The sequence below is a fragment of the Haliaeetus albicilla genome, chromosome 21, assembly GCF_947461875.1.
Source record: "Haliaeetus albicilla chromosome 21, bHalAlb1.1, whole genome shotgun sequence".
Classification (NCBI taxonomy): Eukaryota; Metazoa; Chordata; class Aves; order Accipitriformes; family Accipitridae; genus Haliaeetus; species Haliaeetus albicilla.
Window position 1 is genome coordinate 3,919,184 of NC_091503.1, and position 22,401 is coordinate 3,941,584.

Genomic DNA, 22,401 nt, shown 5'->3' on the forward strand with positions numbered 1-22,401 from the left:
GCCAGGGAAAAAGGATCTTAACTGATAGCAACTTCTGTGTCATCACAGAAGAGTTAAGGAAGAGCTCAACTGGGAAAGGGAGACAGAATTAAAAAAAATAAAAAAAAACAGGTAATTTGGCAGTAGCTGTGCCCTACAGGCTGCCTTGGAAAACCCCTGAATTCTGCACGGTGGTGTCTAACCTCAGAGACACTGTCACTATTCTAAGAAAAGCCCTTGCTGAAGCGCAGCCTATTTGCTGTTACTCCTGCTGAGTAAGGCAGGGTTCCCTTGAGTAGCTTACTCCTCCCACAGCCTGCCCCTCTATGCACAGCTCACAAGCAAGGGAATGCTCTCCCCTGACAGAGCAAACCTTTGCCGCAATGGAGAAATGCAGTAATTCAGCACCTGGACAAATTATTTTGGGATTTCTGCACTGTACTGAGGCTGACACATCCCACAACCAAAGGGATGTGTGCTACAAATGCACCAGTTTTCTCTCTTGGGAGTCTGTGTCTTCACTTAGTTTACAGCTTTGCAGTGATCTCAGGGCTGAATTGTAGGGTCATCTAAACAGGTCTAGCTTTGAATCAAAACGTTTAGCTCTTCAACAGCCTTATCTGGCAACGGCAGCAAGACTAGCATTTGGAGCAGTGTCTCTACTTATATACAGAAAGAAGCATTTTTTCCTGAAGTGCCTAATAGCAATGAAGTAACAAATAATGGCAAGCAGCAATATGCACACTCTTTAAGCTGAAAGTAAATTACCAAGCATGCCTTATTTTCTAAAATCAGAACCAGTCCCTTAATTGTATGGGCAAAATTCTTCAGCTGAGTCCCTCCCCTCTGCTATATAAATTTTATGTTCAGCTACATAGCCATGAAACAGGGCTGTTGGAAGAACTACTGCTTACTTACAACCAAAACCACATCGATATGAGTAATCACATCAGCTCTTTTACATATTGGGAGTCTAATGGCTTCTACTTACAGCCTTGCAGCTTGTCTACAATTTTTTCACTAAGCAATACAACTAATTCCCATTTTTTGAAGAAGCAGCTTTAATACCTGTCTGATGCTTCAAAGCTGTGAGACGGTACTTATGACCACACTCAGCAGAACATATTTGCATGCTGCCCAGTCAGCCTGGGAAGGCTCAACTGCAGCCTTTCAGATCCCATTAAGATTGAAAATAAAAACAAAGTTATGTTTCTTAACAGAACTATGCCTTTTTTTTTTTACTCTGACCCAATACTGCTGCTGTCAACAAGGGTGAAAGTGCTTCTGCTGTAACAGTAGGTTTACAGGACTTCTTATGCAGGCATGACTGGTCTGTGGAAGGAGGTAGGACATTTTTCTTTCACCTCCATGAAATAGCATGTCTTCAATGATTGGGAGGTTTCCCAGCGTTTTACACTGGGAGGGTACTTTCCTGCACGATTGCTGCTCATACTAAAAGTTTCGCTGTTATTTTTTCCAGTGGTTAATGGACTTCCTTTATCTTTCCATCCTCTGGAAACCTTCTGTAGATCATCCACTGAAGAATGGATTCACATGACGTCTAAATATTTGACTTGTTTTGATCTCTTGGTCAGCCTGGGAGCCTGTTTCCCACTTTCCCTCTGATCCCAAAGAACAAGATGTTACCAACGGTGATGCCACCAGCCTGACTGCCATTTGTTGCAGTAGAGCCCCTCCAGAAAAACACAGCAATCAGTGATGGCCATGGGAGCTCTGCTACATGACTGCATCTGACTTTTGGCTGCAACAGATGCAAATTTGAAGTCCAATTCCTTAGAACCTGTGGCACATTATACTGAGCTTATATGCTGAAGCATTTGCAGTCTCAGGCCCTTGAACCAAACTGAGTCTTTAGAGCTCATGTGTCTATTTTTCCACTCTGTCCGTTGACAAGCAATCCTAAGAATCTGTCACTAGTAGGCAAAAATAGAAACAGGACAGGAAAAGCTATGGACCTCAGAAGTGTTTCTGGAATTTCAGTGCAGACAAATCTCTCATGATGAGCTTATGAAAGAACTGTCCTTGAAAGTACTATGGAGAACTTTTGGAAGAAAAATCCTGTAAAGTTACAAAACAAAAGCCTATTGCAGTAAACAAGAATTCCTCTGCAGAGGATAGTGATGGTCATTTGAGAAGCTCATGATCTATCAGAACTCGAGTACGCTGATAAGTGGTCAGAAGGGTTAAGAAAAAAGTTCAGAGAAAGCTTGAGATTGAAATAGCATTCTCAGAACAATCTACTAAGTGGAAAGATTTCCCCTTTGTGGGTCTCTGACAACATTGATAGACTTCAAGGCAGGCTCCAGCTGTAGAGAACGTAACATAACCTTGGCCTGGCACAGCACACAAGAGAAAACCTCCAAGGTGTGTGATGGTAGATAACATAGAGAGCCGTGGAAACTCTCCAGACAATGGCCAATTCAGTGGAGGCATAAGTCTGCCTTTATTGCATGCTGTAGGAAATGCAAGTTAGAGCCAGAACCGTTGGTCTCTAAGCCACATAAAAAGAATTCAAGTTTAAGTCTAGGAAATTAATAGACAGAAGAGATGCCACATTGGCTCATGCAATTCTATCTTTGACGGTAGCCAGTTGTAGCTGTTTAGGGAAAAAGTATAGGAAATAAAGAGCAGACAAAACCTCCTAATTCAGCTACGGATGGATTGAGTCGCTTCATTTTCAACTGTGAAATAACACGGAGAGTACCGCATCCCACTTGGCCAGGTTGTGACTAGGGGGTGGGGATGGTTACAAATACTTCAGGCCTGTGTACTGTAAGGTTTCCTTCAATGTAAATTAGTCTCCCTTCCTGCATAGGCCATGTGCAACTCAGTCAAAAAGGCTCTACACTAAAATGAAGGGGAGAGAGAAATTATGCCAGCCGTCTGTTACTCAACAGTGAATTTGTGAATGCGGGGAGGAGAGAATTACAAAGCAGCCAGCTACCCCATGGAAATTATGCAACGCTGGGGATAAAGAGAAAACCTGTCTGGGGTATGAACAGATTCAATTTTAGGACTCCGAGGACTGTAACCTAAAACAACTCCAGCATTTCCCACCTACATTTTTAGTGTGAGGAATGACTTTTTCTGTGAGAAACTTGTTTTCTAGGTTCTCCTCGGCTTTTGCCCTGCTAGTGCAGGTACTGAGGAGAGAAGCTGTCGTGGCCCTGAGGGCAGCGCCAGCCCTGACGGTCCCTGCCCAGACCCCCAGGGCTCCCCCCACCCTGCCCACGGCCCAGGACGCCATGTCACAAAACAGAAGTTGGATTTACCCCGGCCATCTGCTCCATTACTTGCTACCATCCCCACCAACCTGCATGAGTTTTCTTCCACAACTGCCTGTTTGTTGCTGAGAAGACTTGTGCAGAAAACAGTTTGCTTGGGGGAGATGCACCTTACGTATGTGTGCAAGCTGGTCGTTTTGAAATGCTGCAGGCTGAGCAAAATTTCTCCCTGAATGTCAGCCCCTTGCAATGCTTCCCAGCTTAGACAAGCCTTTACATCCTTCTGTCAGTGCCAGCACCGTCTCTGAGATTGCCCTTTTTAGTTCATTTTGATAGTAAACAAAACCAACACGTATGAAAGTTCCCCCAGCATGGAAGACCAGTGCCATGCGAGGCAGCAGGGAACAGCTACAGCAGTTTCGACACGTGCTTTTCCCACCGTTCACAGTAGATGAAGGATGCCCGGGGACAGGCTGCCATCCCACTGCACGTGAGACAAATGTGGCTTTTCATTTTCCTGACGCACTGGTTACCAGAAGTTTTGTTCATTTTGGAAAAAAAAGAGACAAAGAGAAGCAGATGTCTGATAACTCCTTGCATGTGGAGGCTGACTTGAAATGAATAGTGAGAATTAAACAGAATAACTCTTAAGATATCTAGCCTGAGTTAATGATAGCTGATTTTCTTAGTACTCCAGTACTATGATCACAATCCCTCCTCCAGATAAAAGCAACAGAGCTTCATAAGAAAAGACAACTTACCTTTCTTGAACTGCTAGTGCTTTTAGCATTAGGTAGAGGAGATAATTTTCTGGTTGAGATGAAAGACAGAGAGTTGAACAAAGGTTTCTTACCGTTAAGGACAATGCCATGCAAACAAAAGTGAACTTCTTGATATGTGTCGCTGTGACGGTGCTGTTGGTGTTCACCAATTTATTGCTGGGGTTATTCTAGGGTAAGAGAAAGAGATAACGAGCGTTAGCTTGGCTCCAGACTACTGGGAGGCTGATGGCACCACGGTCATGTGTTGGACCTGACTGTCTGTGCCCGTGCATGTCTGCCTTTGCTTGTTTGCTTTTTAACCTAGAGCCTTCTGAGTACTTTGTACCACCACAGAATACCTTCCGCTTAAACTGACAGCAACTGCTCCTATGGTCACTGAGGCCTGTGTAATCATCTCCCTACTTTTCTAAGGAATAAGTCCTATTTAAGAAATTCAGCTTTGAAAAAGGGTGGTAGATCTTTCTAAGGAAACTCCACGTGACTTTTTTTTAACCTTCATTTAAAGTTTGTAGCGTGTTTTCACAGGAAAAATAGGATTTCATTCCCTTTTACCATAGAGTGGTACCAAATCCATACACCAATGCAAGCACCCTTACTGATCCAATTAGACAAGTAGGTAATATAAACAAAGCTCCTGGAACAGCTGGCTCCGTTAATGCAGTTTAATGAACAGAACATAATTAGGACTATTAGATGTTCCACCTTGAACATGGGCTCTGTATTCACATGGCAGCGAAGTTTTACTTAAAACAACAAAAGCCCTATTCCAAATGTCTAATATAGCAAATGAAGCTGAAGATTTAAAATTGCCCTTGGGGAACACATAAAAACAAACTAAATGGTCTGTAACAGGACAGGATGGGATATCAAAAGCAGGGCACCATTAGGAGCCCCGTAGCAATACGCTGTTGGGTCATCTATTGCATTTATCCTGGGGCTGTTTGAGATACACAAGTATGTGTCAATGCTGATAAAACCTGTACCATGAGATGTAGTACAACATTTATTTATCCTTGATGTAACTCAGGTAAAAAGCAGTATCTGTCACACGGTCAGCCTCTTTTACTGGAGTTACTCATAAGAGAAGTAGGAACTTAGGCAAATAGATCTTGGGAGTGGACAAACTGAACATGAACTTTGTGAAGGGCACACCATTTCAAACTCATTCAAGCAGTTGATGGAATTTTGCAATTTAAAGCTTTTGTGGTGATCAGTACAGCGACGGCACCCGGACAGCTCCATGCTCCTCCCTAAATATCTGCTTGGAAGTTTGGGTGCATGAAGATGCACGTAGGCAACCCAGACCCTAAAGCAGGAAGCTACTCCCACATCCGCCCTTTTTGGGAACAGGTTATGAAAACTCTCTGTAAGCATTTTTTTCATGCATCTATTCTTAACTCTTGTGTTTCTGAAGAAATACTTCGTTACTGTTAGTTTTTATGTATGTGAGGATAGGCCTTGCTTACATCACTCACCAGTGTTCAAATGAACTCTGCTGCAACTTTCTAACAAGGCTAAAATAACAGAGAGGAAGGAAAGCACACCCAAAAGGACTGTGAAGAAAAAGGGCTCTCGTTTGTTCCTACCTCGCTGCTGCTAACTCTGCCCTTGCTCTATTCCACCCTTTGCTCTAACTCTTGACCACGTCTTGAGTATCCATTCCCACCTATTAATCAGATAAATACCGTTCACAAGTACTCTCACAGTTGGTGGTGTTGCTCTGAATCAGATGGCACAGTCCACTGAGAGTAACAGCATTATCACCATATAAAACAGCAAAGAGAGCACAGAACTAGGATATGCCTGGTTTTTTTTCAGAAAATCAGTAGTAACCCTTAACCTGAGTATAGCTGCTAGGCCATGAGGTTGCTCTGGACACAGTCTTATAAAAGACTGAAGCAGGACCCTGCACCTCTCTTACATATGTGGACAGAGACAACAATTTCCCTGAAGAGACAAGAATCTGACTTCTCCATTAGAGCCACTGAAGAGGGGCCTACTATCTGGATCCCAAATCCCATCAGTCAGTTAAGGCAATGCAGCGTGCTTCTGATGACCATCAGCATTGCCAGCTTTCTGAGTAACTGACAAAAGAAAATGAGAGTTTGCATACATGCAAACTGTTTCAGCATCTGAAAATTACAATGGAGGCTTTATAGAGTCCGGAAATAAAAAGTGCTTCTATCCAGACTCTTCTGAGAAAGCCTCAGCTTAAGGAAACAAAGCTTTCGAAAGGCACAGCGACATGCGAATGACGTGTAACCAAGGGTAAACCAATTCTCACAGCAACCTAAAAAAACCCACTGTGGGTTTCTGGTTTGGTATTTATTGTCTGAAAGGTACAGTGGAGGCATTTGCACACATGCTTGCCAGGATGAGATACCCTTTATACTGCTGCTACCTCACTTAGCACATTTTATGCCAAATTGCTCTTAAAACATGCAACTAAAATCCCCATTATATTCTTTTTCGGCAATTAGATAAACTGAATCTATCTGTGCCTTACCCTAGCTTTTTCTTCCTCACATTTGTTCCACAAGAGCTCTATGAGAAGAAGCCTTTCAACTGAAATAATAAACAGACAAATCATGGTCTAATCCTGTCACCACTAAAGTTGTCAGCACATCTTCCACCAGCTAAATGAGACCTGAATTTAGGAGTCGTAATTGCAGTTAATTTTGCTTGGCGATAGTGCATTTTATTGTTGCTCATAACAGATGAGGTTAGCAGCCTCTGTGTTTGTTTCCTGTCCCAAATCATTTTTATCTTGCAGTTTATTGGTTTTGCATCTGCAGGTCCTTTTCAGCAGCATGACCTCCGAGAAAGCCTTCATGTTGTATTTTATCTGACAGGTCAATTTAGCTGTACACAGGCAAGTTAGGAAGTTATGACTGATTTGACTTTCCCTTATTTTGTTTTTAAATTCTCCTTGAAAATATGGTGGATCATATCAAACAGGGCTTGCTTCAGTTAATTACATCCCAGAGCAAGGAAAGATTTTTTTCATCAGTATTTGGAACCACAAAGTTCAGTTACTAATTGGTAAATAAAGGGAAGGAGAGGATCTGGCATTTGAATTAGTGTCACAGGACATGACTGTTCTTCGCACAACATACGGGCTACTGAGTACCAGTTCTAAAACAGAGCAAAAAAAGAGTCTAAACAAAATTAATGTTGGTTATATATTTACTCTGTGCTCAGTTCCAGGAGTAGTCCTTGCATTCTTACATAATTATGTGATTTGCCAACAAAAATCTTCAGTCTTGGTCGGCTAAGTCAGTACTACTAAAATAATGTGTTATTTGTGTTACTGTCAGTCTATGAAACAACCTTTGCTAAATATTGACATAAGCAAATGAACCCAAATCCATTTGAGACATACCACAGAATCTGGAGCAGACGTGAGCTTGCTCACTCACTGATGGACACTTTGTGAGAAATCACTTCATTGGCCAAGTAGCTACATCATAGTAAGTAAGTGAGGACTTTTTTTAATCCTTAAAAATACAGCACCTATCTATTCAAAAGGTCGCTTAATACCTTGTAACACAGAGCTAAGGTTAAAATCATAAATCAGACAACAGCTTGAAGCCACCAAACCCCATTCATTTTAACTAGGATTTTAAGAAAACCTTATCAGTGGGACAAGGAACAATAGGCATCAAAGCAAAAGTAAAAAGAAGTGAGACAACAGACAGCCATTAATACATCCCTGTTTAATCTCTGGCTCATTTATTTTTTAAAGAATCTGTTACACTTGATTATGGACCCATGAACTAACTTTCTTCATATTTGTTTGGCAGAAACCGAAGCCATCCCTAAATTAAAATGTAACAGAGAGAAAGAGGAAGACCATGCATGGGAAACCACACGAAAGGTATTTATTACAGCCATAACATGGGCACTCACCTTGTCAAAAGCAGGGTACACTGCCCTGATCTCTGTCAGCCAGCCATACGGCATGTGTCCCACAGGATAGGTAGCTGTCAGAATCGCCACCGCCTATGGAAAGAGACAGGGAAATGTGAACTTCAAATCTTTGAACAGAACAGTTAAACTAACTTAGGGTGCCATTTTCCACCACACTGAATTTGACACAGTGAAAAACCAGGCAGGCAACTGGAAGCTGGTTGTTTCAGGAAGACCGTCAGAGTAGCCATCATTTGGCCCGGCCTTTTAAGCTTACGAAATCTTTCGTGGCATGAAGCTACATTACTCAGCTTTGTTGTTTCACCATCACTCTGATACTTTGGGACAATAGTTAACTCGAGCTGGTTAGTAATAGTTAGTAATAGTTAACTTGAGCTCCCTCCCACACTACTCCTGAGTTATTTTGCCTGCAGATACCTGAGTAGCAGAATGTCTTACAGCTCACAGTAGCTTTGGATCATATTTCATAATTTTAATTTATATACTTTTTAATTGGTTATTTGTAAGTAAAACAGTTTTAAGACAGACAAGACAGACCACAAAACAGTAGGCCTCAGTGGCTGACTGACTTTGGACATCAAACTGACTGCTCTGGGGCAGGAGGCACTTACATGACAAAAAAACCCAACAACCTCTCCCCACGTCGGTGCTCATCAACAAAAACCAGACAAAAATAATTCCAGGTGACCATTTTTATCACAAGAAACAACTCACTGCCTGCATTTTAAAACTAGGCCCTTTTGCACTTTCACAAGTACAGTCCAAGAGGTACATCAAAGCGTAACAACCCCCCCTACATATTAATGTATGAAAGATTTTGTTGAGGTTTCTGATTTCTGAAGAGAAAGTCCAAATACAAGTACTTCATGTCTTTCACGTAGGAAAGGTGTTTAGGGAGCTCTTCCTGCAGCTGCCTGGAAATCTACTGTCACCCCAAGTTTTCTAGTCCTCAGAGCTGAAGTGTGGATCTGTACTGACAACTGCCCGAATCTCTTAATTCCAGAAGTCAAAGTGTTTGACTGCTTTTCGTCTGCAGATTCAGATCTGTTAAAATCTGCCTAAATCCAGATTCATTTTACATCTGGCAATGGTAGCGTTAAGAAAGACGTTTTTTAACTACTGCTGTCTCTGTTTCACTCCTAAACTTTCGATGCACCTTTTCTTGGTTATCTGAGCCCATTTTCCCATTATAAATGTAATTGCTGTCCTTGCTTGGTTAAAAGATCTATACAAACAAGTGGGACAAAACAGCAAGCTAATTTGTTCTAAAAAGAGGGGGGAAAGTAGTGATATCCACAGACAAGAAGAGAGTGGGACAGATTTTTCCCTGCTAATAATAGCTTTAACAATGTTTAATGTACCTTGAAAAAGTAATTAGTTCAAAGAAAACAAATTGGAATTCTAAGACAGTACCTTTTTTAATTTCACCCCCACATTATTGTATTTTCAGCAGAATTTCCATCTGTATGAAACCTAACTAGATTAAATCAAATAAGGAATATAAAAGATATTTTGCTTATTTTCACGATGAAGTCCAAAAAGACTGCAAAGACACAGTAACTGTTAAAGAAAACAATATTTCACTACCACATTTTGTATGCTCAATTCCACTTGGATTAAATTATTGAAGTTTTTAGCAGTGATTTTTCTTCCAGTATTTTCCTCAATTGGTAGGATGCCAAAATATGTGCACGAAAGCTTTCTTAAATGTCTAGAACCTGTATTTCACAGGTGAAAAAGTCCCCCATCAAAGCCAACACCAAAAAAGATACCCCAATCACTGTAACTGTGCTGGCAGTCCAAACAGAAGCAGTGGGAGTTGGCCAATGCAAGTGGACTCGTCCTCATGAACGTGCTACAGCCTAGCCCTTCACAGGGACATCTTGCACACCCTGAAAATTGCTGGTATTGCTGGTAATATTGAACAGGGGACCTGTAAAACTGTTGTGTATACTGATGCTCCAGACACTGATGCTACCTGTGTTGCCAGCACCTCCCTTTTCAGAGGCAATTATTTCAGGAATCAGAGAAAGTTGAAATGTGATCACTACTGTTAGCGGAAAAAGGCCAGCAAACCACCAGCTATGACACTTATTTGGAGTCATCCTAATAGCAACGAAATGCAATTGGCTAGCTGTGCAATGTGATGCATCTCAAATCAAAAGTCACCAAGAAATGCAAAACTGATCTCTGCTAACCTGCCCTCACTCCCCTTGTACTGAGACTGCTATTAACGCATAGACTGATCCCTGATTTACACATGTAAAAGCTTTAATGTTTCCCAAATTCTCTCTCCACAGCTGTTTATCTGCAGTCACTGGCAACTCCTGAGCAAGTGAAATACACGGTATCACGTATGACAGATTACCAATGCTGACAGAATGTTCATCAGGCATCAGCTGTTTGAATTTTCCTTTCCATTTAGTATCTTACAGCTTTGTTTTTCCTATAGAAAAACTATGAGAGATTTGCTAATGACTACGTGGATCTAGACATCCTCCCACCGAAACTGGCAACAAAGGTCTCCCAGACTTCTTAAGAGAACAGGTCAGCTCATGGTGAGCGTTGCTGAAGGCTCTGTATTACAGTCAGAAGGCTGGCTCCCATCAGCTGTAGGAGACTATTGGAGTAATCTGAAATTCCTCAAGGGAAACGGGGTGCATTTCACATCCCAACCAGGAGACAGATTTTTTTTACGTGCTTCCTTATGTCTCTACCCTGTTCTGTGTGATGCACTGACTGCTAACAGCAGTTCCACATCAGTTTGCACAGCTGCATATATACATGACAGAAAACAGCGGAACATGGGACTACTGACGACTGTCCTAAAATCTCTGGGAGCTGAATGCTCCACACCATATGTACCTACAGGTAGAGCATGAAAACCTGGGATGCGGGAACTGTTCAGTGAAAAAATTCTACCGGACTTGTTGGGGGTGAGCTCCCACCAGGCCTGGCAGAAATGCTCATAGTAAGAGTCCAAGCAGTCTTGTTTTCAAGGATAAAGACAGCACTGAGCAGAAATGCACTTAAGACAATTTTTTCTTGTCAGCATGGCTGAGAAGAGAAACACACAGGTAACTCCATGTGAATCATTGTTTGCAGTAACGGAGAGCACTGATGTTCTTACCTCTGTGGCTGTAGAACTGCCACCTAGGTCCCGGGAAACAAAAAGGTTGACAATGGGCCTACTTATTCGCTGCGTTGCCAAAATTAACGCCAAAGGCCACCAGAAACTCAGCATCTTCCTTATTGTAGCCTCTCCCTGCAACACATAGGAAAAAATAATAAAAAAAAAGAAGTGGGTTTGGAAAAAAACATTCAGGACTGAACCAAAAGCACAGAGAAAGGATTTTTGCTTTTCCCACCCATTGTCAGTTTGGTACATTCATTTCAATAGTTTTCAATATGAGGAGCCTAAAATATTTTCACTCATGTTAGTAATACTGATTCAAAAGAAGCTGTGTCATGGATCTCAATAAATAATGCATAAAGTATCTATCTGCATAATTTCTTCTGGCTACCAGACAAAGATATGTGAAAACCAGTATGACATTCGAGGAAAAAGAGGAATTTTGTGACCTTCTTCCCTGTGAAATAAGGTGTCCACTTACTTCATGCTGTGCTGTCTTACAGCTCAGTACAGAGGTGCTCAGTAGACAGCACATCCATACCACAGGAAGCATTGACTCATGTGCGCTGTTGCTGGAATAGTTTCTACCCTGCCTCTTTAAATGAAAATGTTTTATCCTGCAGAACGGAGAGAGGCGGCCCTTCATGCACAGTGGTTTAATACAGTATTATAACACAAAAACCAAGTTTAAAATTACTGCATTCAAAAAAGCACCAAGTATTAAGAAAGACATACCCCCATTTCAGGCCCACTTCTGTCAGGAATGACGTCATGTATGTTCCTGTAGTATCCGAGGCATAACGTGGTACATCGGACAAGTGCTCCCATGTATAAGGACAAGATTGGGATCAAGAGAGGCTCCCTGCACTCCAAGTGACTGTGAAGCAAAATGGCTACAAAAACAACCTACAGGGCAAACAAATAAATTACCAGTAATTCGTCTGTGTGTTTCTTTAGGGCCAACATATCTCCTGTCTGACTCCAAGCTAGTCCATCTGAACCGACAACCATGCATGACTACAGTTTCTATCTGACTTCGAGCTTGTGGCATTTGAAACTTTAGTCAGGACCCCCCCTGCATTCGGTCATAAAAATGAGAAACACAAGAGTTAACATCACACAGAAGCTCTATTAAACAGTACCTGAAGGTATGCGCAGGTGTCAGACTAGGAGCCATAAATAGGAGGAGGTTAGCATAAAAGTCTGGCAAGGTCTGGCAGCAAGCATGTGGCTGAGTGTCACCCTTCCCAGGAGAATGTGCTATTCTGATACGCACTGAAGTGGAGACATGCTTCTAGGGTCAGCTTCTAAGCCCTATTTTTTAAATTTTTTTTGGGGGGGGAAGGGGGACAGTGGCAATTAAAAAGCCAGATGTTTTAAAGTATTCACTTCAGCATTTAGAAGCAGGAAGTCTTACGTCATCCTAATTTTCTACTTTTTTGAGTTAAAATTTCAGTATTTCATCATTCTCTCTTCAGCTGAGTGCCACATTGATGTAAATGAAACGGAAACTTTTGGGCTAATGAACAGTTCAAAATTCAGTCTCGTAAGATTAAATGCTCAATCCAGAAAATGCAAAGGAATTGATTAATATGATGTTATTCTCATCATTAAGTACAGAGCTGATGGTGTGCCTATTAAATTCCAAGGTGTAGAGAGTTCTGGAGAGTCACAACTTTTTGTCTTCTGGATTTGCTCTTGCTCTGTGCAATATTTTGCTGAGAGAAGATGACAGGTGTCTTATTCTTCATAACCCTGGCACCCCACTCACCAACCATTGTGGAAAGGGCATGTGTACCATGGCCAAAATAAGAATTTGTTTCTGTATTTAGCTGTATATGAACACACATGCATCTAGGGTCAGCAAACTTTGTAGGTCACATCAGAACAAGAGCAGATACTGAGGGTTAAGGTCATTTACAGTAATTGGTTTTGTCTTCAGGGATTTAGTGAAGTACTGTAGAGGGGCAGACGTGCCAAACACAGAACAGCAGCTGACTGAATGGTTCAACCTGATTTATGGTTTGCTCATATTTAGTAGGAGGAAAATTCTATGGAAAATTGAACTAGGTGCTGTTGACTTCCTAATTCTTTTGATGTTGTACTGTTGTTTTCCTCTTTCTTACCCAGTCCTTACACCATTCAGCTGCTAATGGGGCAATACAGCAACTGTTTTACAGGTGCTGGGACTCTCCATTTCGTAATATTTTTATATATGCTTTAAAAAGAGGGCTGTATATTGGTTTTCAAATGCTACAACACTGGTCATCAGCAATGTGTACGAATGTTGTTTTTAAGTGTGTCTACTACAAAGCAACAGGATAGTTAACACCACCCTCACAAATGAAAGTTCAAACATCATTTGTCTTCTCTGCATCACCCAGGGGCTATCACCACAGACGCCTTCTGCTGCACTTGTGAGCCTTCACCTTCTGGACCAGTGACAAGAACAGTGCCATCCTGGCATTCGGAAGATGGCTTACACGACTGCGTTTCACTGCATTAGACAACATGTGCAAAACTGACAGGCGAACTGGAGAATCAAGCTTTCACTTCCCCACCTACAAGCCCCACTCAGGATTTCAGCGCAAGTGTGCGAAGCGTGGGGAGAATGTACGGGCGGGGGAGAAAGGTCTCTTTCAAAGCACTCTGTCAGCCTCAGGATTGGTAGCAGCCATCAGTCTCTTTGCCTGACCTTTCTTTTTCCCAGATGTACACACGTATATATAACTTGTTTCTCAGCCATTCAGAAAACAGGGTTGTGGAGGTGCTGGAAGACATGGCCCTAGCCCAAACAACCCTGCTTCCCTTCTCCTGACATTGGTTTGGGACTGACTTGATCCACTCTGGTGAGACCAACCTAAACCTCAGCTGTCAGCGAACAGCCTCCACGCGATGGGGAAACAGCCAGAGAACAGCACACAAGATTATTTCCTCTGGTGTGTTGTTCACGGTAGAGAGGGAAGGGTGCCTCCGTGCAAAAGAGCTCCTGCTTAGGAAAGCATTTAGTCTGTAACACAACAGAAACAGTGACTGCTAAGAGGAGTCACTACCTGAGCTATGACATCTGAGATGGAGGCACATCCCACCAGGAAACTGTATTTGTGTTTCAGCAGAATCCCAGCATGGGTCCATGCCTGAAAAAAAAAGGCAGAGAAGAGTTGGGGAAGTGATTATGATATTTGTGAATGATTTCAGGTCCCAGAATGCTGTTTTCTGGTTGTTACATTGCACACAAACAACTTGTAAAGCTCTTTTCCACCAGCAGTACCTAGTGTGAACCCGGGCAAATGTTAAGCCAGTAATGCAGAGAAAGCACTGCTGCGTTCAGTTCCTCACTGCCAGGGCTGACAGGGAGAATGCGCCTAATTTTATAGACTGTATAGAAATTTCTGAACAGATCTACTAAGAAACTGCCCCTTCTTTATAAAACAGATGCCGCACCGGATGGATTAGCATACTAAATCCGAGGGAAAAAATGTTTATTCTCGTTCACCAGCCGGATGCACCTCTGAAGTGTAATATCCATTGGCCCACTGAGTTATACTGAGTCCTGTCTGGAAAAGAAAACTTAATGATCCAACTTCTTTTTATTGTCAGCTACTGTTTCAAGCAGACAAAGTGGTAGAGCAAGTGGTGGAGGCATGCCATGAGAAGGTTATCCTTTACCAGTTTTACACAGAAGTAGAGGCATTAAAGAGAGCTGCCATATTTTATGTCGTGCAGGCCCCAAGCAGTAAGCCTGGTGATCTGGGAAGCAGCAGCCCACCCCATGTGTGGCTCTCTCACCCAAGCATTTGAGACTTAGCTGTGCTTGCAAAAATTGGCAGTAAGAAGTATCTTTTCAACAAATTTGCTCTGAGAAAATATCAAGCTTATTCCTTGTGAGCTCTGCAAGTGACCTGGGAATGCATGGCAAATCCAACGCTTTCACTACAAACTGGAATGAGAGGACACATACAGGCAACCGGTGCGGCTCATCACAAGATGACCAGTGCTTTCCAGCATGCACATACAGTAACTCTTACAAGGCAGCTGAGGTTTTTTTACATTTGTTGTGATCTCTGGATGTTCAAAGTCCACCCAGATGCTTTTTCCAGGTAGCAGGAGATGATGTGTCCAGATACATCCAGAGCTACTGCTTGCAAAGGACACACCTTCCTTCTGCACACCTCCAGTTTCCCATCAGGTAACAGACTTTGTGAACTAAGGTCACCAAAGAAAAAAAAATAACATTAATATTAAAATTCAGTTTTGAATCAGGCACTCACCATGGCATCCATAAAAGGGAAGGCAGCAAGATAAAGGAAGGCCCTCCGAGTTTTACTTCCCACTGATTCATCCACATGGTGCAGCTTATTAATAATGTAATACCCCAAATCGCTATATGCTGTAGAGACACAAGAACAGGAGGGAATAATAAAGGTTACATATGGACCCTGGGTGAGATACTCAGAAGTACCTGAAAGACTCTGACGCCTAGGAGCTCAGACATGCATCCACTTAGCAAACAGCTGCAGGGGCTTCAGGATATTACAGCCTCGCCAGCTGCTGTTTATGACTAAGGAGTGCTCTCATGGTTCTCTTTCAAGTAACCTTTGGCAGAGGAGTGATAACAAATGGCTGTGTTGGGAGATGGGTATAGCAAGTGCCACATCTGTTGGCTAAATGAACACAACTGGTACTCCAGAAAATCTACTGCTCTTTCATCAACTCAAGGCTCTTTGTTAGAAAAGCTGTTTTTACCAGGCATTGTGTATTTCATGGGATGTAGTACCTTATAAATGCTGAAACCATCTATTGTCACCGCATTCTCATGATGTTACCTGTAAACCTGCCCAAAGCTATAAACGGATATTATGAATTGTGAAGCTACGCAACAGATCGCTCTCATTATGCCTCTCCCTTACCCTGCCTGACGATCACCTCATTGCTGGGACCCGTCAGGGTGCCGTGCCCTTTGCTGTGCAGTCTGGGCAGCCTCGACCAGCCTCAGCTTCCTTCCTTATCTAGAGCCGGCACCTCAGGAGCCACAAGTCAGAGAAGGGCACCGCTGGAAATCAGGGGGTTGCCACTTCTGATCGCCAGTATGGTATTTCACCGTCCTGCTTCAGCCCGACACGAGAATTTTTAAGTATTGGGCAACACGCCTCCTGCCAGGTCTCTCTTCCTGAGGCGCTGGGTTGAAGACAGCGCAGATGCAGGGACTCACCGCACAGCTCTCTAAAGAACTGCTTACGTCTCTGTCAGTACCCGCGTTATCCAGCTGTTTTAAAAACCTGAGAGTCCTCCTCATGACCAGGAATAATGAAAAGCTAGCTATGCCTGGAGTCTCTGAACTATGGGGTCTTACATAATATGCACAGTTAAATAATCCAAATAGTTTTTAACCTTTTATAAACAATGTTCTAGACCTGCATATTATTACTTAGTTTCCTCTATACACTTGTAATAGCTGCTAAAAGAATGATTAGGTTGTAAAGTCAACCTCCCAACACAAGTAATGGCAGAATTACTTATGCCTGGGGAATCGTACCTCAGTTCTCTTCCACTTGTGTCTTTTCTAAGGTAATTATCTCAAATGTGAACATCTATCTGATTTTCCATTTATATAACAACTCTATTATCATTGTACAGACCTTCAAATAGGGTATTTCAGGAAAGTTACCCTTTTCATGCATGCAGGTCACATAATCAGATTGACAAATGTTAACACTAGTCATCCAATTCAGTCTTTTTAGCCTAAAACTCTCTCTCATAACTCAAAAACAGTGTTTAGAAGCAATTAAAGAGGAGTTTAAGTCATCATTGTTTTGTGATGGCTTAGGGATACAGCAGTTAAACAGTTAACAGGACTGAAAAGACTTTTTCAGTCCAAGCAAGACTGTCGGGAAAAGCGGCCGGAGTCAAGAATCACACTCAATATGAGTTAACATCTTGCTCCTTTACTGTTCAGACGTCTTGACATTTATACAAGACTGACTTGTCCACGCGCCTTATACAATACTCTAATTGGTACAATACCCTGTTTCACGCGACACTATCTTATTCTCTATTGGCTGCGCAAGCTTCTTCATGAGGTGTCCAGCAGTTACTTATCTCATTCTTCAGCATCCAGGTGTTGTTTGTCAAGCTCTTCTTATCTTCCTTTTTCCCAGCGTACAAGGACACAGCGTCCTTGTCCGCTTCAGCACTTTGTAAACTTATGCTTCGTTCCCAGCTAAAGGCTGGATTGCTCACATGCCTTTGCCCAGCCAAGAAATCCTCAACACAAGACGGTGTAAACAAGGTAGTAAAATAGAAGGAGGTGGTATGACAGCATTGGGAGCAGGCACAAGCCTCATTCCAGATAACCAGGACTGCCCAAAAGATGCTAAAATGTTAAAAACACCCCCTTTCCCTATGCTGGTCCCTACCTATATGTCTTGCATCTGAACTACAACTGTTAGACTCGCAGTTTTCCAGTTCACCCACTAATCCCCAGGTTGCTTGGCTGTCCTCCCGAGGCCTTGTTTCCTTTTCAGGGGGGTTGGGGAAGAACTTTAAAGCAGTTTCCTCAGTTCAGGGAGGCCAATTTAGTTGTTTAAGTGTTTATGTGCTTGTTGCAGTCCAGTCACACATCAAGCACTGCCTTTTTTTATTTTTGCATGAATACCGATAAACCAATTTTTGCTCCGTATTTTGAAAACTCTCTTACACATGGATTTTTGCATGGTAAGTCCTTGTGGAAAGCTGCTTTTACGGCAGGGCAGTATACGGATGTTTCTGAATCGACTTATTTGAATGAAGGAGAAGAAGTTTGGAAGGCACGTGAGGCAAGGCGCCTGTGAGGGTCAGATTCATCAAGCTGTCTCTCAGGTTCCGCTGAAGCTGCCTTATGCTTCTCCTGCACAGAAACTTAAAAACTGCTGCAGGAAACACACCCCCTTATTCCCCACACGGGGACTGACAGAATCAGAGTCCAGGTGCTGAGGAACCCGCTTCTGTGGGGGGACCTTCCCCAGCAGTGCAGGGCTGGGAAGACACCAGGCCGCAGGCATCACCCTCCGTGCTCTCCATGCGCTTCGCCTGCTTTAAATGAGACTTTTAAAGTGTTTAGAAAGTGAGTAATAAGGTACGGTTTTGGCTCTAAAAGCCATTGAGATGTTTACTTTTTTTTTTTTTTTTTTAAGTTTACTATCACAGAAAAATTCACAGAATCAGAGGAGTCAGAGGCTGAACTACTCTCACTTCTAGGAACAGACAGCTCACCACCGGGTTGTAGTTTATTGGCGGGGCACTCTCAGGGGACTTACACCACCACAGCCCACAGCACCACATTTTTAAGATTTCCAGGGATATCAACACTGTGCTCTGTAAGCTTTGAGATTGTTTTTTCTCTCCCCCATCCAAAAAAAGGTCTAACTGCACTTTTTAATGTGATTCTGATTTTAAAATCATAATGGCTAAGCTTAAAAGCTGTTTTCAAATAGTCAACTATTCTACACGTCAGTGAAAGCACACAATCGCTTTTGCTGATGTCCATGAATGTTTCCATGTTGTGGAAGGTGGCAAAGCTGAGCTACAGGAGCACGCAGATCACACCTGAATGAGGCGTGAACAGCACGTGGCAATAATGCAGTAAGATTGTGAGATTATAATAGCACAGGAATGTATATAAATTATAGAGGCTGTTAATAGGTTTTGGAGGGCTTTAAGGATTTTGTTTAGCTGCTTAAAAGTAGTCCTTCAGGATAAGGCAGAACCATAGCTTGCTTAATGCTTTTGCTCCGTGTTGACCTGTTCTCTGATTGGAGGAATAAGAAGATTCGGAAACCACCAGAGCCAGTTTGAGCCAGAAAAGAGAAATGGTAACAACTAGCCTAAGAAACAGGAAAGAGAAAGAACCTGCCTAGAGATGAGAAAAAGGACCCAGTGAGAGACAAGATGACCCCAGACCCCTGTGAGGGACAGGAATTTAGACTGCAAGGGTAGAATTGCCCAGGGATTTTAGTGTTTGGGGTCCCTCTAGGGAGACCCCCAGCTTGAGCTGTCTAAATTTGTGCACCATAGACAGAATAAATGATGCTTTTTATTTTGAAGGCCTTGATGAGAGATTCTGCGTCAGGGAACCCAGGGTTGAACCTGAGGGAAGAAGGGCCCGAGGTCAAGCGTGTGTGGGTGAGGAGTGGGAAGGGTCACCCGTGCGCTCGCTGGAGTCGCCCGCTGCGAAGGGACTGCGGTCCAAGTGGATAAAGTCTCGGGTGGTGCGTGTGCGCGGCTCCTTCATCGGTGCGTGAATGCTCGGGCAGCAGCTTCGCCCTTAACATCCATCGTCGGAAAGAAGGATGGGGAGAGCTGAGATTCACTGATGAACAGACAGGCATGTGTTTCTGAGCTGCGAATAAAGCAATTGCTGATGCAATTAGAACTTAACCTTGGCCAACCTTACAAACTTGTTATGAAGCGTGGTACAAAATTCGTAACACAGACAACAGCTGAAGAGTATTACATGAATCTAAAGCAGATGGCTCTTCCCATTCCTTGCATCATTTCAACCAAAACAGAGAAGTCCAACTCCAAGACAAGCTGCCTGTTTGCTCTCCTCTAATACCTCATTTATTTTGATATGTCTATGGATTAGAGTTGCTAAAGAATTTAAGCAGGAATTCTTGCTTTTGGCTTTTCCAGTTGAGTTTTAAGACCCAGAAGCTTAAGAAATTACACCAAAACCCACACACCTAATTGGATCTTCTCATCCCTACACCGATTTCTCTAGCAAGCCGATTACTACCACATAAACTTCAGACCTTCTTAAAACAACTGAACACACTCTTAATGATGCCAGCAGTCTCAAACAAATAGCTGCACCGTAATCATTTTGGAGCTGTCTACTACCCAGCATGTTATACTTACATCATAAAGAAAACAAAAAGAAACCCTCATAGGAAATGATACCATTTACTTCCAGACACAGAGCTACATAGGTCAATATTAGCTTTACTGGAGGAAAAAACAATCCAAAAACATTTTTGGGTTAACGTGTGTTCTTTTTAGATGCATTCCATTTTCATACTTTGCTGCCAGTTTTAAAAATGAACTTGGAGACTTGAGAAGTAAAAATCTATTCTGCTGCTTGTCAGAAAGATGGCTTACATGGCCAAAACTGGTGCTGGTCAAGAGTTTGTTCAGCTAAGTGATTTTGGCAGATAGGAAAATGCCAAGGTGAAAAACAAATAATTGAGTGACAAATCTTCATTTGGAGATGGCACAGGGTACATAGATTTCTTTATGTCTTGGATTAGCCTGACTTAACGCAGAAGCAAAGCCTGCGTCCCCCTTGTGAAAGCCCAGATGATCATAGTGTTTTAGGCTTTGTGATTTTTTTTACTTATAGTAATAAATGAATTTAAAAAAAAAAAGAGCTTAGGAGCATCTCAGTGCAGACTGATTACTGCAATCATCTTTTTCTGTGCTCAGCTCTAGTTTCAAAATTGCATTAGTTCATTTTCCCAAATCTATCAATGACCGTTGGTCTCTGAAATATCTTTAGGTAGGCCAACATCTCATAAGTTTCAAAATTAGCCTGTTTTAACTAAAACCCAATTGTTGCTATCCTAAAATCCACAAATGCTTTAGTCATAGGCTTTCTTCCTTCCTCCTTTGCCCTGGATACCTTCCTGATAAGAAACTGCCCTGTTGTGGGAGAAGGGTTGGAGAAGCATGTTAGTGCTTTACCAATGGCCATCTGAAGATGATGAAGCAGGACATGTTTTTAATGAATAACATTTTTATCATCTTTTAGAAAGAAAAAAAAAAAAAAGCAAGCCTGGATTATATTCTGATTTGTGTTCCTGTGCTATCATCTTTTTCCAGGGCAAAATGTTTAGATAAGGCAGTACAGTGGGCATGTCAGAACAAGACTGACTGGAAAAAATAGCTCACGTTTTCATAAGCCACTCTCCTAGAGTCTAAAAAATTCCAGCAGTGTTACACTGGAAGTGGTGGGATTACACCTATGTCTCGCTTCTTATGTAGATCTTTCATGATGCAGTGACCATGCATGCGTCAAAAAGACTCAGTGGAATTATTAGCAACCGCTACAGTTTTCTGCAGTGCAATCCACGCAGGGAGTGGCCCATGCATGCTAACCTGTCAGTAATAAATTGGCACAAAACAAATCACTTGCATGTCTTGACCATCCTATAGGTTTTCCTGGTTACTAAAGTTCCAAACTTTTTTCCTGGCGATGACAAACGATCCACCATGTAGTTTTTAATCAGGTGTAGTGGGCACCAGTTAAGGATGTCTACTTAAGCAAAGAGGATGTTTCCCCAAAGTAACTTCTGCCTTGTCATTTCCAGAACCTCAGAGAGCTGTGGAAAGTAATATTAATATGCAAAAGAAGATAAACTTTCTCATTATACTATTTCTCCATAAACTAGTGAAGGGCTGAACAATGCTGTTTTATTGCCAAAGAAAATGTGCATGTCTTTCATGACTCTGGCGACAAAAGGACTCACTTAGCATGGAGGGCTTACCAGCAACACCTTGAAATGCATTGTGTTAGCATAGTGTTATAGAAATGATTCTTCTCCTCTGCCAAGCTGGCAATTTAGTAAGATGTCAAAAATATGCACAGACAGGCTTAGCGTCTTGAATCCCTTCCCTTACAGCCCAATATTCCCACCAAAAGCCAATCTCTGAAATAACAAGATGCTTTAGACCCTGGCTACATAGCGAACTTCTCACCAGGAAACCCTAACCGGTGGTAGTAGCTGCCCCCAAAATAGCACAACGGAAGGAAGGCAGCATACTATCTTCTATTTCCAGATCGCAACTGAAACAGCAAATCCAGGAATACTGTACTGACCGAGGTTTGCAACAGCATTATAAGTGGGACAAGAATATGGTTTCAGATCCCTTTGGTCAAGGTCAACTTGTTTCTCGGTTCTTATTGCTTCCTGTACAGGGGATTGGTAGGAACTGTTGGTGAGAGCTTTGTGGACATTCATGGGAACGTGGTGGGGTGATGACTTAGGGACCCAGAGCTTGGAACTGTGAGTTCGAGTGGTTTGGCTCAGCCGGTCACTCCCACAGAGGACTGCATTAGCCCCAGCGGGGAGCTGGTGCTGAAGCAATGAAGCATGAGTCAGGTGGGTGAAATGGTCTGTTTTGGTATTTTCAGTAAGTAGAGGCTGCTGTTTGTGAGGAGCTGTGTGTGCAGACTGCAAATAGTCTCTATCACAGTTGGAAATGTGGTGATTCATTGTGGTCACTGTGTTTCTACCACCACTTGTTTTCTTCTTTCTGACTTTTGGGACTCCTCCTTCTTTCATAGGGCTTTTTGTTC

At 42.5% G+C, this 22,401-nt stretch overlaps 1 protein-coding gene across 1 annotated transcript in view; it reads right to left on the bottom strand.

Annotated features, from left to right (window-relative positions):
* ANKH (ANKH inorganic pyrophosphate transport regulator) overlaps positions 1–22,401 on the bottom strand; it is a 112,280-nt gene that overhangs the window by 28,022 nt on the left and 61,857 nt on the right. The window contains exons 3-8 of the mRNA XM_069808883.1: positions 15,341–15,459; positions 14,123–14,206; positions 11,805–11,975; positions 11,067–11,201; positions 7,916–8,008; positions 4,078–4,173 (exon numbers count right to left, since the gene is read on the bottom strand). Of these exons, the coding sequence (XP_069664984.1) occupies positions 4,078–4,173; positions 7,916–8,008; positions 11,067–11,201; positions 11,805–11,975; positions 14,123–14,206; positions 15,341–15,459 (698 nt within the window). The remainder of the gene's footprint in view (positions 1–4,077; positions 4,174–7,915; positions 8,009–11,066; positions 11,202–11,804; positions 11,976–14,122; positions 14,207–15,340; positions 15,460–22,401) is intronic.